The 13,817-nt window shown below is 33.4% G+C and overlaps 1 protein-coding gene across 1 annotated transcript; it reads left to right on the top strand.

The window, feature by feature from the left end:
- Positions 1-110: 110 nt before the first annotated feature.
- LOC125916905 (kinesin-like protein KIF2A) lies at positions 111-12,848 on the top strand. The gene is made up of 5 exons (XM_049623151.1): positions 111-237; positions 4,520-4,670; positions 7,985-8,086; positions 10,029-10,164; positions 12,416-12,848. Exons 1-5 carry the CDS (start codon positions 191-193, stop codon positions 12,499-12,501), a joined length of 522 nt encoding a protein of 173 aa, XP_049479108.1. The 5' UTR covers positions 111-190; the 3' UTR covers positions 12,502-12,848.
- Positions 12,849-13,817: the final 969 nt, after the last annotated feature.

Here is a 13,817-nt window from a genome sequence, read left to right on the forward strand (position 1 = left end):
ATCATCTGATTATGGGTGTGATATAGCAAATTATTTTGGAGTTTAGATATCATAAGTGTTTTCTTTGTTTAATAACTATTTTAAGATTAGATCTTAATGAGCTATATGTTGATATTATTGTCTTCATCATTTATAACATTTTCTTTACCTTTGCATTTTTCTCCCGTAGATTGCCACAATCTCTCCAGGAATGGCATCTTGTGAAAATACTCTTAATACATTAAGATATGCAAATAGGTATGAAAAATAGTTATTCAGTTTCAAATTTGAGGGGAGTAGAGCAGTATTTAGTTTGACTTAATATCTGATGGGATAAATTGTATTACATTTTTCTCTCGGTTTTTAAAAATTTTTTGCATGTACATTAAGATGGTATGTAGAATCCTTTGGTCAAGTTCTGAAAGTAAATGGAAATGTGTAATTTGGAAAGAGATTTGGATCTTTAGTAGAATTAGTCTTTCTTTCAAGAACATGATTACATTTTTCTGTTTCACCAAGTTATATTTCATATTATTTTACAACATCTAAATCACGCAAATTTTTTGTATTAAGTGAGTCTGAGGGGACCGGTCTGGTCTGTGTTTCTGAAATTGTTTTTTCTGTATGCTAAAAAGTATTTCTGACAATATTAAGTGTTTTACATGGTGGAATCTAGAGGTTGAGTAAGTAATGATAGCACATTTCTTTCTGATGTTCTATATGAGTTACATTTTATTAATCATGTAATTAGTGTTACATACTTTAATGGGCAATGACATTATTACAAATGAAAGGACAGAAAGCATTATAGACTTTAATTAATTTATTCTTTATAGTCATGAAATGCCCTTGGAACTTTGGATTATGATGGGCATATTTATATTTGTTTCATAAATTCCTCCCATTGCTCTTGTTTTGAAAAAATGACTATATAGTTTTAAATTTCTATTATCACATATTGCATTTGTGATTTTAATTTTTAGAGATCAGATTCCTTTTTGTATTCCATTTCTACTGTGGACATTCTTTGAATTTTGCTGAACCACAAGTATTTGTCCCGTTTCTTTATTTTAATTGCTATGGAAATTTTGTTTTTAATCTTTTTTAAAAATGGGAAGTATGTACACAGAAAAGGGCCAAAAACATAAGTGAATAATCTAATAAATATTTATAAAATGAAAATTCTTATCATCAGGTTGAAATAGAATGTCTCTACCTCTCCAGAAAGTTCCTCATTTGTTCCCTCCTGATTACAAATCCTGAATAACATGTCCAAATCCATTAACCTCTACCCCAAGATAGACATTGTCTTGATTTCTGTGGCCTAATTTTCTGGTTTTTCTTTCTTTTTAAAAATTGTTTAACTGCCTGTGACTGTATCCGTGAAAATATACACAGGTAGCTATCTATATTTGAACATTACATAAATGGAATCATATCCTTTGTTCTTTTGTAACTTGTTTTGTTCTTTTTCTTTGTTCTTTTCTTGTTCTTTTGTTCTTTGTTCTTGTAACTTGTAACTCTTGTTTCAACTGAAGAGATTTTTCAAAATGATGGTAAAAACTGTTGGAAAATATAAGCCTGTTGACATTTTATAAAAAGGTAGTAAGATAAAATAACTTCTTTTAAAAATATAATGGATTATTATTCCTGAATGTAAGCCCTTAAAAACTTTAAATTATAGGCTCTGAACTGCAAACATTTATAGTCCTTTTAATTGATTTTTATAATGAACACTTGTAGTATGTAGGGTTTTAATCATTAATTTTAAATGCTTCTTATTTCAAAAGTGTTCATGGGAGAGATGAGAAACAGCTTAGTATAGCAGAATATTACCATGTTGTAGGATTAAAACAAACAAAAATCTCCATGTCTTCAGACTTCAAACTGCACAGGACTCTCCCTAAGGTGAAAATGTTATATCTGGCCATGTCTCTAGTTCATTTAGGTTCTAGTAAATGTTTTAATTTGTTATCCTGTAGTGTAATTTATCTGCAACATGACTAACCACCTGGGACAAATAATTCTGTCTTTTCTTTCTAAATCTCTAGGAATAAAGACTTTCAACCTCCCTTGATAGCTCATTTGAGGAATATGATTCCTGCATAGAATATTTCCTGTTTGAGTTGGGCAAGAGGTCTTGGAGTAGAGGAAAATATTAGGCCATTAGGGTAATCTAAATTAGGAGATTCTGAAAGAATCCTAAATGAAAGAATCCTAAATGGAATTGGGAACAAAAAGAGTTACGTCACAGTTAGAAATTTAGTCAGTCTTTGTTGTAAATAAGTTTTCCAAAGTGACCATAAAGGATGAAAGGCAGCAGAATCCCATATTGAACCTTTGACATCAGACATTACCAATAGCTTAAAGGAAGATTGTAAATAGAAGAAATATTTAGTTTCATCTACATGATATTATTAGTTTGATCTGTGTGACTGTTTATGACAGTTATGTTATGACATGATTTAGATGAAACCTAAAAGAAATAATGAAAAAAACAGATGGTTAGTATATTGGATTTTTAAATAACATAATGTTTGTACTCAGAGCTAGGTTTGAACCTCACTTATGCCACAGTCTCATTGAATAACCTTGGGTAAGATACTTTATTTATGAACCAATGTCTCATCTCTGAAATGGCAAAAATAGTATCGCAAGATTGTTGTAAGAAGTAAATAATAAAGTGACTAAAATTTACTAATCGTAGTATCTAACATGTACGAAGTACTTAATAAATATTGCTTACTGTTATGAAATGGGATTGGCCTGAAGGGGACATAGGGAATAACAAAGGTGGGGTCAGAAAAGCTGTAATTTGGTTAAATATAACCATTAGAGACATTAACAAAAGCAATTTAAATTCCATTGCTAAATAGCCTTTTTTTTTTTTTTTAAGTTTTTTTAAGTTTATTTGAGAGAGAGAGAGAGGGAGAGTGTGTATGTGATCAGGGAAGGGGCAGGGAGAGGGAAAAAGAATCCCAAGCAGGCTCCACACCATCAGTGCAGAGCCTGACATTGGGCTTGATCTCACAAACTGTGAGATCATGGCCTGAGCTGAAATCGAGTTGGGCACTCAACTACTTAAGCCACCCAGGTGCTTCTAAATAGGCTTTTTCTTAACCAGGGTTCTTCATCTGAACCAAACACAAAAGATTATTTGAATGACTGCTCTCTCAGTTTGTACCAAGGATGGGTTATAGCTAATACCATTCTAAATGCATGAGAAAGAAGTTAATTCATTACAAACAGTGGATGCCATTAGGACTTAATCCTCTTGTGTTCTGTTTTAAAAGACTGCAAGAGTATTGAGGGCTCGTTAATGCTGATATAATATTTGTGGTATTGACTGCACAAGGAAATTTGATTAGTCAATAGGACAGAGAGACTCAAAACCTTAAAATTGATTATTTTTTCATTATTCTAGATGCAATAAGTCAAAACAATGTTGATCTCTTTTTCTAAATGAATTAAACTGAATACTGAATGAAAACTTGAAATGTGCATTGCTGTCTGTATAAGAGCATTTTCTTTTAATTTGTTGCTGTTTTGGTGCTGCAGAGTAAAGGAGTTTGGAATTAGTCCATCAGACATTCCCTTCTCACAGGGTAGTGGCAGTCGCCCCGATCTCTCTCCTTCTTATGAGTATGACGACTTTTCTCCTTCGATTACCAGGTCTACTTCCCTTCTATGCATAAGATATTTATTATAATAGTTTCTTTTGAATTGCATTACATATAAATATTTCATTTATACTTCTTTTGTTCTGAGCCATTTTATTTTTCATTTTCATTTCATTTGGCAGGTGGTGGTTGTACTGCATGATCTTCATTTTTGTGTACTTTATTAATTTATTTGCTTTAAAGTATTGATGTAGAATTCAGGCTTCCTATTTCCCCTCATATTTTTAAGGATGATGTCATCTTTGCATATTTACAGTTGAGAGATAAACTGTCTCATTTAAAGTGAGAAGTTTACCTTTATTTCCTATGTTCTTATAAATTTCCTTGTCTCCAAGGAAATAACAAGGATCCTCTTGATTTAGAACATGTACCCTCCCACTGTGTAAATTGAAGTATAATCGGTAAACGTTTTTTTAAATGATAGAAGTTTATAACTTACAATCTTGATACAAAAGAAATATGATTATTTCACATGTAGCTCTTTTAATAGAGCATTATAACAACTAAAAAGTATGCAAAGTGTATTCTCTGATTTTGGCAGTAATCCATTTATTAAAAGTGCATTTTTCTGTTTATATAATTCAATTGCAAAAAGTTTCTTTTTATTAGCTAATTATCATTTATTCCGTACAATAACTATATTTGAAATAATTGTAAAGTTACCGCAGTAAATTCTGAAAGTTAAATAGCCAAACATCCCTTTGGTCTTACTGCAGATTTCAGGTAAACTTGATCTGGAAAGCTGACATCATCAGTCTTAACATGTTTAATTGAATTCCCTTTTTATTGAATAGGTTGGCATTTTCTTGTTCCTCTGCATGTGTCTTTGTTAATTTTAGGTACTTCTTATGTGTTTATAGGGTGAAAGAATTGACTGTGGATCCAACTGCTGCTGGTGATGTCCGTCCAATAATGCACCATCCACCCAATCAGATTGATGACTTAGAGGCACAGTGGGGTGTAGGGAGTTCCCCTCAGAGAGATGATCTAAAACTTCTTTGTGAGCAAAATGTGAGTGACAATATAGTTATAACTATCTGTTTTTAGTTCGTTTCATCAGTAGCAGAACTTAATAATTGAAAACTACTGTCTAAGTCAGGGGTCAGCAGACTGACAGCCTCTGGGCCAGCCATCTGTTTTTTACAAATAAAGTTTTACTTAATTGTGGCCAGTGCTTATTCATTTACAAGTTGACTGGCTGCTTTCTTAGTACAAAAGCAGTGACAAAGACTATAACGCTCAAAGGCCCAAAATAGGTACTGTCTGGCCCTGGAAAAAGTTTGCAGACTCCTGGGGTGCCTGGGTGGCTGGTCAGTAAGCTACTGACTCTTGACTGACTCTTGACTGACTCTTGATTTCTGCTCATGTCATGGGTTTCATGGGTTTGAGCCCTGCATTGGGCTCTGCCCTGGCAGCTTGGAGCCTGCTTGGGATCCTCTCTCTCCCTCTCTCTCTGCCTCTCTTCTCACACTTTCTCTGTCTCTCTCAAAATAAATAAGCTTAAAACAAAGTTTGTTGACCTCTGATATAAACTATTTTTTTTTTCAGATTTTATATCAATATTAAAGTTCGGGGATTTTAAAACTAACACAGGGAAAAAAGCAAATTTAAGAATTATGCATACCATATATTATACATACAGCTTAAAAACAAAATTAACTCGGACACATGCATGTATATTAGAAGGATACCATGGGCTGTATCAGAAGTCAAACATGGAAAAATGCTAATAACATTTGTTAAATATGGTTGTATTCTATATGTTTGAAATGTCTAGTGACATTTCATAATTTAACATATGATTCCCGATTACTCAAAAAATTATATCCCCCATTTTATAAGGACTACGAGGTATATTAAAAAGTAACAAAAAAGCGCAACACACAGTTGCACATAATTACTTTAACATATTGAGGGGATTCCTTTATGTGAGATGTGAAAGTTTACATAATTAACTTTTAAAGAATTTTAATTATTTAAATATTTTAAAATTGTGTTTTAAATAATTTTTTAAAACTACATTTTTAAAAATTATATAGTTTTCTACCCTTTTTTCTCAGAATCTTATAGTAATATTTTTTCATGATAAAAAGTGGCATTTACTAATTTCTTACTACATGACTTACATTTGGTAAGCATTTTATTTATTATCTGATGTAATCCTTAGAATTTGATGTGATAGGTACCATAATTATCTGCTTTTTAACTGATTTTCTAAAAGGTGAAGGAAGTCAACTAAGATCATACATATAGTAAGTGCTAAAGCCACAACTGAAATCTCCATCTTTCTTATGTGAGAGCCAAATCTTAGGTCCACTAAATGTATTGCTAGCCACAATAATAAAATAATCTTTGGAAATTATATAACTTTAAGTTAACGTTTTATGCTTTTTAACTCAAGTCCACAATATTCTAGAGCAACAAATGGGCATACTACTTTTTGTTATGTTGTTCCAAATTATTGTCTGTTAATAATGAAGGGCTTAATGTAGTGGTCCTCAACTAGGAGTGACTTGACCCCCTAGGGAAAAATGTGTGGAGACATTTTTAGTTGTCACATCTAGTGGGTAGAGGTCAGGGATGCTATTAAACATCGTACAAGGTATAAGACAGTCTTCCCTCGAACCCCAAATGTCAGTGGTGCCAAAATTGAGAAACTGGTTTAAAAGTAAGAGTTCTAAACTTTGAACCATAGAAAATAAAGAACTGAAAATGAGATTCTGACCTTAGTCTATCCCCCATCTCCAAAAGTTTTGAAGCAAAAGTATAGTTGCTTTTAGAATTCTTAACACAAACCATGTATTGTACTTAGATATGGTGCCTTTTACGGATGTAGAAAGCCAGAACAAGATGGGCCCCCTCTGTAGCAGACCTTTTCTGTTTTATTCTTACATCTCTTGGGTTGGGTCTTTGTAGGACTTAATAATTTGGAGACGCTGGCTAGATGACGAGAACTGATCCAGAGGTTTTTAAGCATAATATCATGAGTTCTTGCAGTCTCCTCCATATTTGAGAGTGTGTGAGTTTTGCCACCCCTAGGAAACTTTGAATTTTGCCACCCCTGGGAAACTACCTTGAGGTGGCTCAGAATTAGTCTTTAGTTAAGTATTGGTTCATGTGCATGTTAAGTTTTAACAAGGTAAATTAAAATGGGATAGTGTCTAAGACTTGCCTTAGAGATAAAACCAACACAAGTACACAAACTAGAAGATAATAAAGTGCATTAGAATTCCAGAAATAGTTGCACAAACAGAAAAGTCTTCTAAGACTGCAGGGAAATGATAGGAACTTGAACAATATTTTAAAGCAAAGGAAAGAAGACATTCTGGGCTTTAAAGGGAGGTGGGCAGGTAAAATGAGTAAAGTTGGTTGAGTGTGTTTATTGGAGAGAGAGAGGGAGTGAGGGAAAGAATAATGCCTGAATGTCTTAATGAAAACAGATGCCTGTTTCCCAAAGAGAAGATAAAAAGGTCATTGGCTAACTTGAATGTATAAACTTGTAGTGATGGTAGCATACGATGAAAGAGTCACATATCTCTTTATAATATTTAACCAAAATGTGTACGTGTGTTTAGAATTGTGTATTTTGTTTGAAAAACATTGCTTTTTCTACTTACAGTTTATAAAGTGATTTTAAGTAAACCTTCTCCCTAAAGCCACATTTTGAGGAAATAAATCATTAGACATTGGGGTTGGGAAAGAAGCTCACAAAGAAGGCGAGGCTAGAGAAGTTTTCACTTGATGTAGGACCACAATAGGAATATGTTATATTCATGTATGTGGATTTTTTGTTGATGAGGTAAAGTTGTCATTTGTCAGTTAAGATTTCTCTAAAAACTGGAAGCACGTTATATGGTGTAACTCAGAAATTAAGACTGAGTAAGAGTTGAGACCTTCCAAAACACTAATTTGATAGTCACAGTCATGAAAGACATTATCTTGAAATCTCTTTTCTGGTGGAAAGATGTATAAGACATACATATGATTTAAACTGTTAGTGAAAATTAAACAATATTGAAGAAATATTTCAGCATCTTTATTGCTTTCAATAAATATTTTTGAAAAGTTGCGCTATTCCAAAAGAGATTGCCTTTTTAGGGTAATTCTGCAGTAAAGTCTGTGCTAAATGAAAATTATCTCTTACTTAATATGCTTAAATATGGGATATCTTATTGTGGCTTTGCTTTTTATATTATATTTTCATAGTCTTTATCTTTCAAACCTCCTCAATTTTTAAATGGCATTTTTATAAGTGACCTAGAAAAACTATTTTTTTGTAACATTTAAAATGTAAAGTCCTAATTTTTAAAACTGTTCATCTTAAGGAAGAAGAGGTTTCCCCCCAATTGTTTACTTTCCACGAAGCCGTCTCACAAATGGTAGAAATGGAAGAACAAGTTGTAGAAGATCACAGGGCAGTGTTCCAGGTAAAGTTAAGACAGGACCTTACATCAAAATGTTTCTGTAGGGAAATTAACTAAAAACTTTCATAATACTTCGAATATCACACCAATCTAAAAATTTACTTATTGTGTTTATGTGTATTTTTGGGATATATGACACGGGATATTTTGAACACAATGATTGATGGTTACAATGTTTATTTTGCACTATGGAGAAAGAATCTGGTTTATTTACTACTGTTCTGTTTTATTTGCTTTCTTTAGTTGTCCATTTTTAGAGAAGGGTTGAACTTCTCCCCTCCACTATCCTTTTCTCTCTTGTTAGGTCAGTTTATTTGACAGCAGTAAGAAAAACTTCTAAGGGTTATCAGAGTAGTTGAGGAAATACCTTTCTTTGATTGCTTTAGGAGAGGTAGGGTTACTGTCAGTGGCAGATGAGTAAGGGGTGTTAAATCCTTGCCTGTCACAGCAACTCCTGACGTATTCATCCCATTGTGTTCAGCCAGTTAAAAGCACGTTTACTTTATGATTTCCCTCTTGATCCCCCTACTGCCTTTTTAACAAGAAAATATCCTAGAGGGTGATACTTACAAGGAAGCGTAGATAAAGTTTGGATATCATTATGGAAACTATAAATATGTTCTGAGAAAAAAGTGAACAATAGCTCAGTCTTTCTTTTGACCTGTGTTCTTTCTCTGATGTTGAAGAGATATTAACATGACTCAGCTGTAGACCATTTGAGCACCTGGATGAAAGGCTTAAAATATAAGTGAACTATTAATTTTATAAATTGAGAATAGGATGTACATGCATTGAAACTGTTAACAGTTTTAGTCAAACTCTTACTATGAGAATCTATTTAAAGGCCTAGATGTTTAGATTAAATCAAGAAAGGACACTTGTAATTTAAGAAATTTGTGTCCTTTTGGAGCAAGGTGTGTGTCAAAAAAAAAAGACCATCGTTTCCCACTCTGCCATTTTATGGTGAAATCTAAAAAGTTCTTTGCTCTTTGGCAGAACTGGATGTTTTGAGTTTCAGTCCAGTATTCTTTTTACAATTCCATTTATTGTTCCTCCATACTGTGATCTGCCATTTCTTAAAATAGGGTTTTATTTTAAAAAAGTAAGTAGATAGCTAAGGAAAAAGAAAAAAATTGTGGGGGTGTGTGTGTATATATATTTAAACTGATACATGTATAGTTTTCTAATAGATACCTACATTAGCTAATTCTTACGATACACAGTCCAGTTATAATTAGCCATTAAATTGCATTGAAAGCTAGAAAGTGCCCATTTTTATATCCCAAAACTCTTTAATTCAGAATGATCTGAACTTGTTAATAATCAGTATGATTCATTACATTGCTGGGAAATGAAACTCCTAAATTCCACATTATCTAAAATCACTTAAGAATGAAGGGTTTCCTTAAAGCATGTGTGAATAGTAAGTAGCTACTATTTAGTGGTTTCTTTGACTCTTCTAAAATTGGCTGTCCCTTATAGTTAAAATAATTTTGAAGAGCTGGTGTTTAACCACTGTGAGGCCACAAATGGGGATGTAAATGCTAGATGATTTACAAGTTCTAGGCTACCATAGACCTCATTTGATTGCTCAGTAGCTTTGTTATACCCATTTTCCCCCAATTTTAGGGATAGCTACTAAAATTTTGAGAATTAATGTGCTCACTGATACTTACGTGTTTGATTCACACCCTTACCCAGGGCACAGTAAAAGAAAAATGAAGTTCTCTTGCTTGGCTTATCATATTTGTGTTTGTGTTTGAATTTAAGGAAATATTTCTTAATTTTATTCTGTAAATAAAGATGTTTTATACTTACTAAATTCTCTAGTTTTAAAGAATTCCATTTTCAGTATGTTTGATGATATTTAACATATGCCAACGTTTTTAATTGGTCTTTGTCTTACAGAGAGGCTTATTGGATTGTTGAATTTTTGTCCTTTTAGGAATCTATTCGATGGTTAGAAGATGAAAAGGCTCTCCTAGAGATGACTGAAGAAGTAGATTATGATGTAGATTCATATGCTACTCAACTTGAAGCTATTCTTGAGCAAAAAATAGACATTTTAACTGAGCTGCGGGGTAATTCCTTTTTCATTTTGGTGTTTTACGTCTACTTAATATTTGAATATAATTAGTAGAGGATTTCATATTGCAAGAGGACATCTGAAATAAAAATTATGGGCACCATTAATACATTTCCAGAGGTATTTAAAGACAAACCAATCATTCTGTTTTTTTTTTTCTAAAAACATGGAATATCATTTCAAGTGTTCTTTAGTTCTCTTTTCTCTTTAGGCATTTGTAAAGATAAAAGCATATTATGATTAAAGAGGGAAATGTATTTTAACAAATTTGTAAATTTTATACACTCATTCAGATTTTTAGTTTGATCGGCCAGTGCTTTTCAGAATGCTTTTGCTTAGATTACGTCTTTTCAGGGCCATCTCTTCTCCAGCCTCCTATCTGCGTTCATCTCTTTTCTGTGCATCCGTGTCATGTTTTTCCTTTGAACACTTGTTTTAAAGCATCAGGGGGAAGGTTTCAAGACCTTGAGCAACTCAAGACCTTTCAGCAACTATTCTTTCTGCTTTGCTAATGAGGGAAGCATGTGACTTACCCACATGCCTTGTCTTCTTGGCTTTTTATAATTAGGTTATCTGTAGCTTCAGAAATGCATTTATTGTATGTGCTTATTTCTTAGGCATTGGCAAATTAGTTGTCTCCATTTATATGCGAATGGACATCTGTGCATGTGTGTGTGAAATGCAGAGTGAGACCCAATTGAAATAGCTAGTTTTTAGCACCAAACTGGCTAAGTTTTTAAAGTAGGGTCTTTGTGAAGTTGGTTATTTACATAATCTATAAAGAGTCAGCAGTGACCATTTACCCAATTCAGAATTGTAAAAATGTAGGATTTCTAAAATTTATTTTTGTTTTTCATGTTCTTCATACTCAAGCTTTGATTTAAAGTGTTTTGATCATTTTTCTAATCTGTCAGAATTCACAAGCAGCTTATCTGTTCTGAACAGATCATAATTCTAATTTTTTTCTCTGTAATATGTGGTATTCAATTCACTTGACTTCCTTAATTTTTTCAGTATTTATGTATATCAAGCATATCCATAACTTTGAAGAAATTACTGTCTATTGTATTATTCAGTCCTTTCTTAGAAAAAAAATTCTTTTGCCCTTCAGAGATAATTTTGGTGTATAAGAAGTATGAGAGCTTTTATGTTTGTCTTAGCGGGTATGAGATCCAGAAGTCCTTAAATTCCTTTCTAAATTTCAAAAGAGTTAATTTTTTAAATACCCCTGTACTTCTGAAGGGGGGAAAGAAATTGAGATTCCAACTTGAATCTTTTCTTCTAAAGACCATCACCTTTGTGCTGTTAGTGCATTTTAAGTTGGGTAATTGTTCAGGGTGCTATCATCTGCATTGTACAGTGCTTACCAGTGTCTTTGGTCTCTGTTGACAAGAGGACTGTGGTCACTACCCCAGTTGAAACAAACAGAAATGTCTAGATATTATCAGATGGGGGGGGTTTGGTGGGAAACATCACCTGCAGTTAAAGAAAGGAGATGAGATATTTCTCATCTTCACAGCTGTTATTTGCCTGTCAGTTTACCTATTTCCTATTCTTATGTGACTCTGAGTTAATACATAAGAGTAAAACAGAATTGTAAGACCAAAAAATGTATTGTGCTATAATCCCCCGCCCCTGTCTCCCTTTCCAGTACAAAATAACATTTCTTTTTAAAAATTCAAACAGCTTTTGAAATTTCATAGCTTAATTGAGTAAAGTAGGCATTGGGTATAGAACCTTCTTAATATATTGAGGAAAGAAATGTCTATAGTTTAATAAGACTGAAGGGTGCCTGGCTGGTACAGTCAGTAGAGCATGTGACTCTTGATCTCAGGGTTGTGACTTTGAGCCCCACGTTGGGGCTTCAGTACTGAGTACTGAAAAACAAAAAGACTCAGTGTTCTTTTAGACATGACTATACACATTTAGCACACACATATCTAGCCTGTCTACACTCCAAAAGGAATTCAGATAAACTAAAATTGAACACTGTAAAATGTACCAAGCAGATCAAAAAAGGTCAAGGTATAGAAAAAAACATAATTTCATGAATCTGTGGATAATGAAACTGTTGCTATAGTTGACTATTGTATTTAGTTCTGAGTTTCTGGACAGCAAAGAACAAAAGGAAAGATCGTTAGTTAATGTTATGAAGTAAGACAGCTGACTTGATAGGACCCATGAAATTATATACTGTATTGCATGCGATGCAGTACTTACTCTCTTGTTCTTTTCTTTTTTCCAAGATAAAGTGAAATCTTTTCGTGCAGCTCTACAAGAAGAAGAACAGGCCAGCAAGCAAATCAACCCGAAGAGACCCCGTGCCCTTTAAATCAGCCTTTGCTGCTAGAGGATCCCCAGAACCCACATTACTGTAACATACAGTGGTTCAGCTGTTAAGGGCCATTTGAAAGTTTGAAATTTTAAGTGTCTGTGGAAAATGTCTTGTCCCTTCACCTGAATGACATTTCAATTTTGTGAAACACTCCTTTGTCTACAAAATGCTTCTAGTCCACGAGGCACAACCAAGATTGGGAATAGTGAAGCATTTTGTTTCATTTACCCAAACAGTGATTTACTTTTGGAGATCCTTGCCAATTTTATTTTCTGTATGATGAAGTGAGATTGTGGACTTGATCCAGAGGTGAATAGTAGGGGGAAGCCACAGCATTTCCTTTTAACTCGGTTGAATTTTCGTAGCAAGACTGAGCAGTTTTAAATCCTTTGAGTGCATGCATACCTCATCAGTGATTGTACATACCTTGCCCACTCCTAGAGACAGCTGTGCTCACCTCTTCCTGCTTTGTGCCTTGACTAAGGCTTTTGACCCTCAATTTCTGAAGCACAGCCAAGATAAATTACATTCCTTAATTGTCATTGTAAATTACCTTTATTGTGTGTACATTTTTACTGTATTTGAGACATTTTTTGTGTGTGACTAGTTAATTTTGCAGGATGTGCCATATCATTGAATGGAACTAAAGTCTGTGACAGTGGACATAGCTGCTGGACCATTCCATCTTATATGTAAAGAAATCTGGAATTATGATTTTACAACCATATAATGTGGTTATAATTTTCTTAGCATTTTCTTTGTAAAGAACTAAAATATAAACTAGTTGGTGTATAATAAAAAGTAATGAAATTCTGAGAAGAGTTTTATCTTAGGATAATACATATATATATGCAGTGTGTGTTCCAGTGTGGTATTAACAGGACTAATAGTGCAATTTGATCCTTACCAATACCATTACTTAAGTTAAAGTGTCCATTAGCACCCCAAAATGTACCTTTTAAATGTACTGGTAAAGGAAATTGGCTTCTGATGCATGAATATTTACATGTACACTGAAAGTAGTCCATAATAGAACTGTTAGTTTAAGCCAAGTGTAGACAGTACATCACTCCCTTGAAAAAGAATTAAGCTAAAAAAAAGAGTTGACTTTGCCTTAAAAGGCAGATCGATCTAACCCAAGCCCCATCCGTTACCTACTATGTGATATTTCATCATTATTTGGTGAGAATCACCAAATCCTCACCAATAAATTGGTCTAGGGTATGCTGCTTTTTAAATGGTGGCACTATTTTTACAGATTGCTACTCCAAGGAAGAAAACTGGCCACTTTTCATGTAAATATTTTGTTAAAA

This window comes from Panthera uncia, unplaced genomic scaffold, assembly GCF_023721935.1.
Source record: "Panthera uncia isolate 11264 unplaced genomic scaffold, Puncia_PCG_1.0 HiC_scaffold_131, whole genome shotgun sequence".
NCBI lineage: Eukaryota > Metazoa > Chordata > Mammalia > Carnivora > Felidae > Panthera > Panthera uncia.

Excerpts from the sequence above, each read along its gene's own strand:
- LOC125916905 (XM_049623151.1), top strand. The coding sequence starts at position 191 with ATGGCATCTTGTGAAAATACTCTTAATACATTAAGATATGCAAATAG. Across the intron at positions 238-4,519 it reads ACATTAAGATATGCAAATAG|GGTGAAAGAATTGACTGTGG; the intron begins GTATGAAAAATA and ends ATGTGTTTATAG. Across the intron at positions 8,087-10,028 it reads ATCACAGGGCAGTGTTCCAG|GAATCTATTCGATGGTTAGA; the intron begins GTAAAGTTAAGA and ends TTGTCCTTTTAG.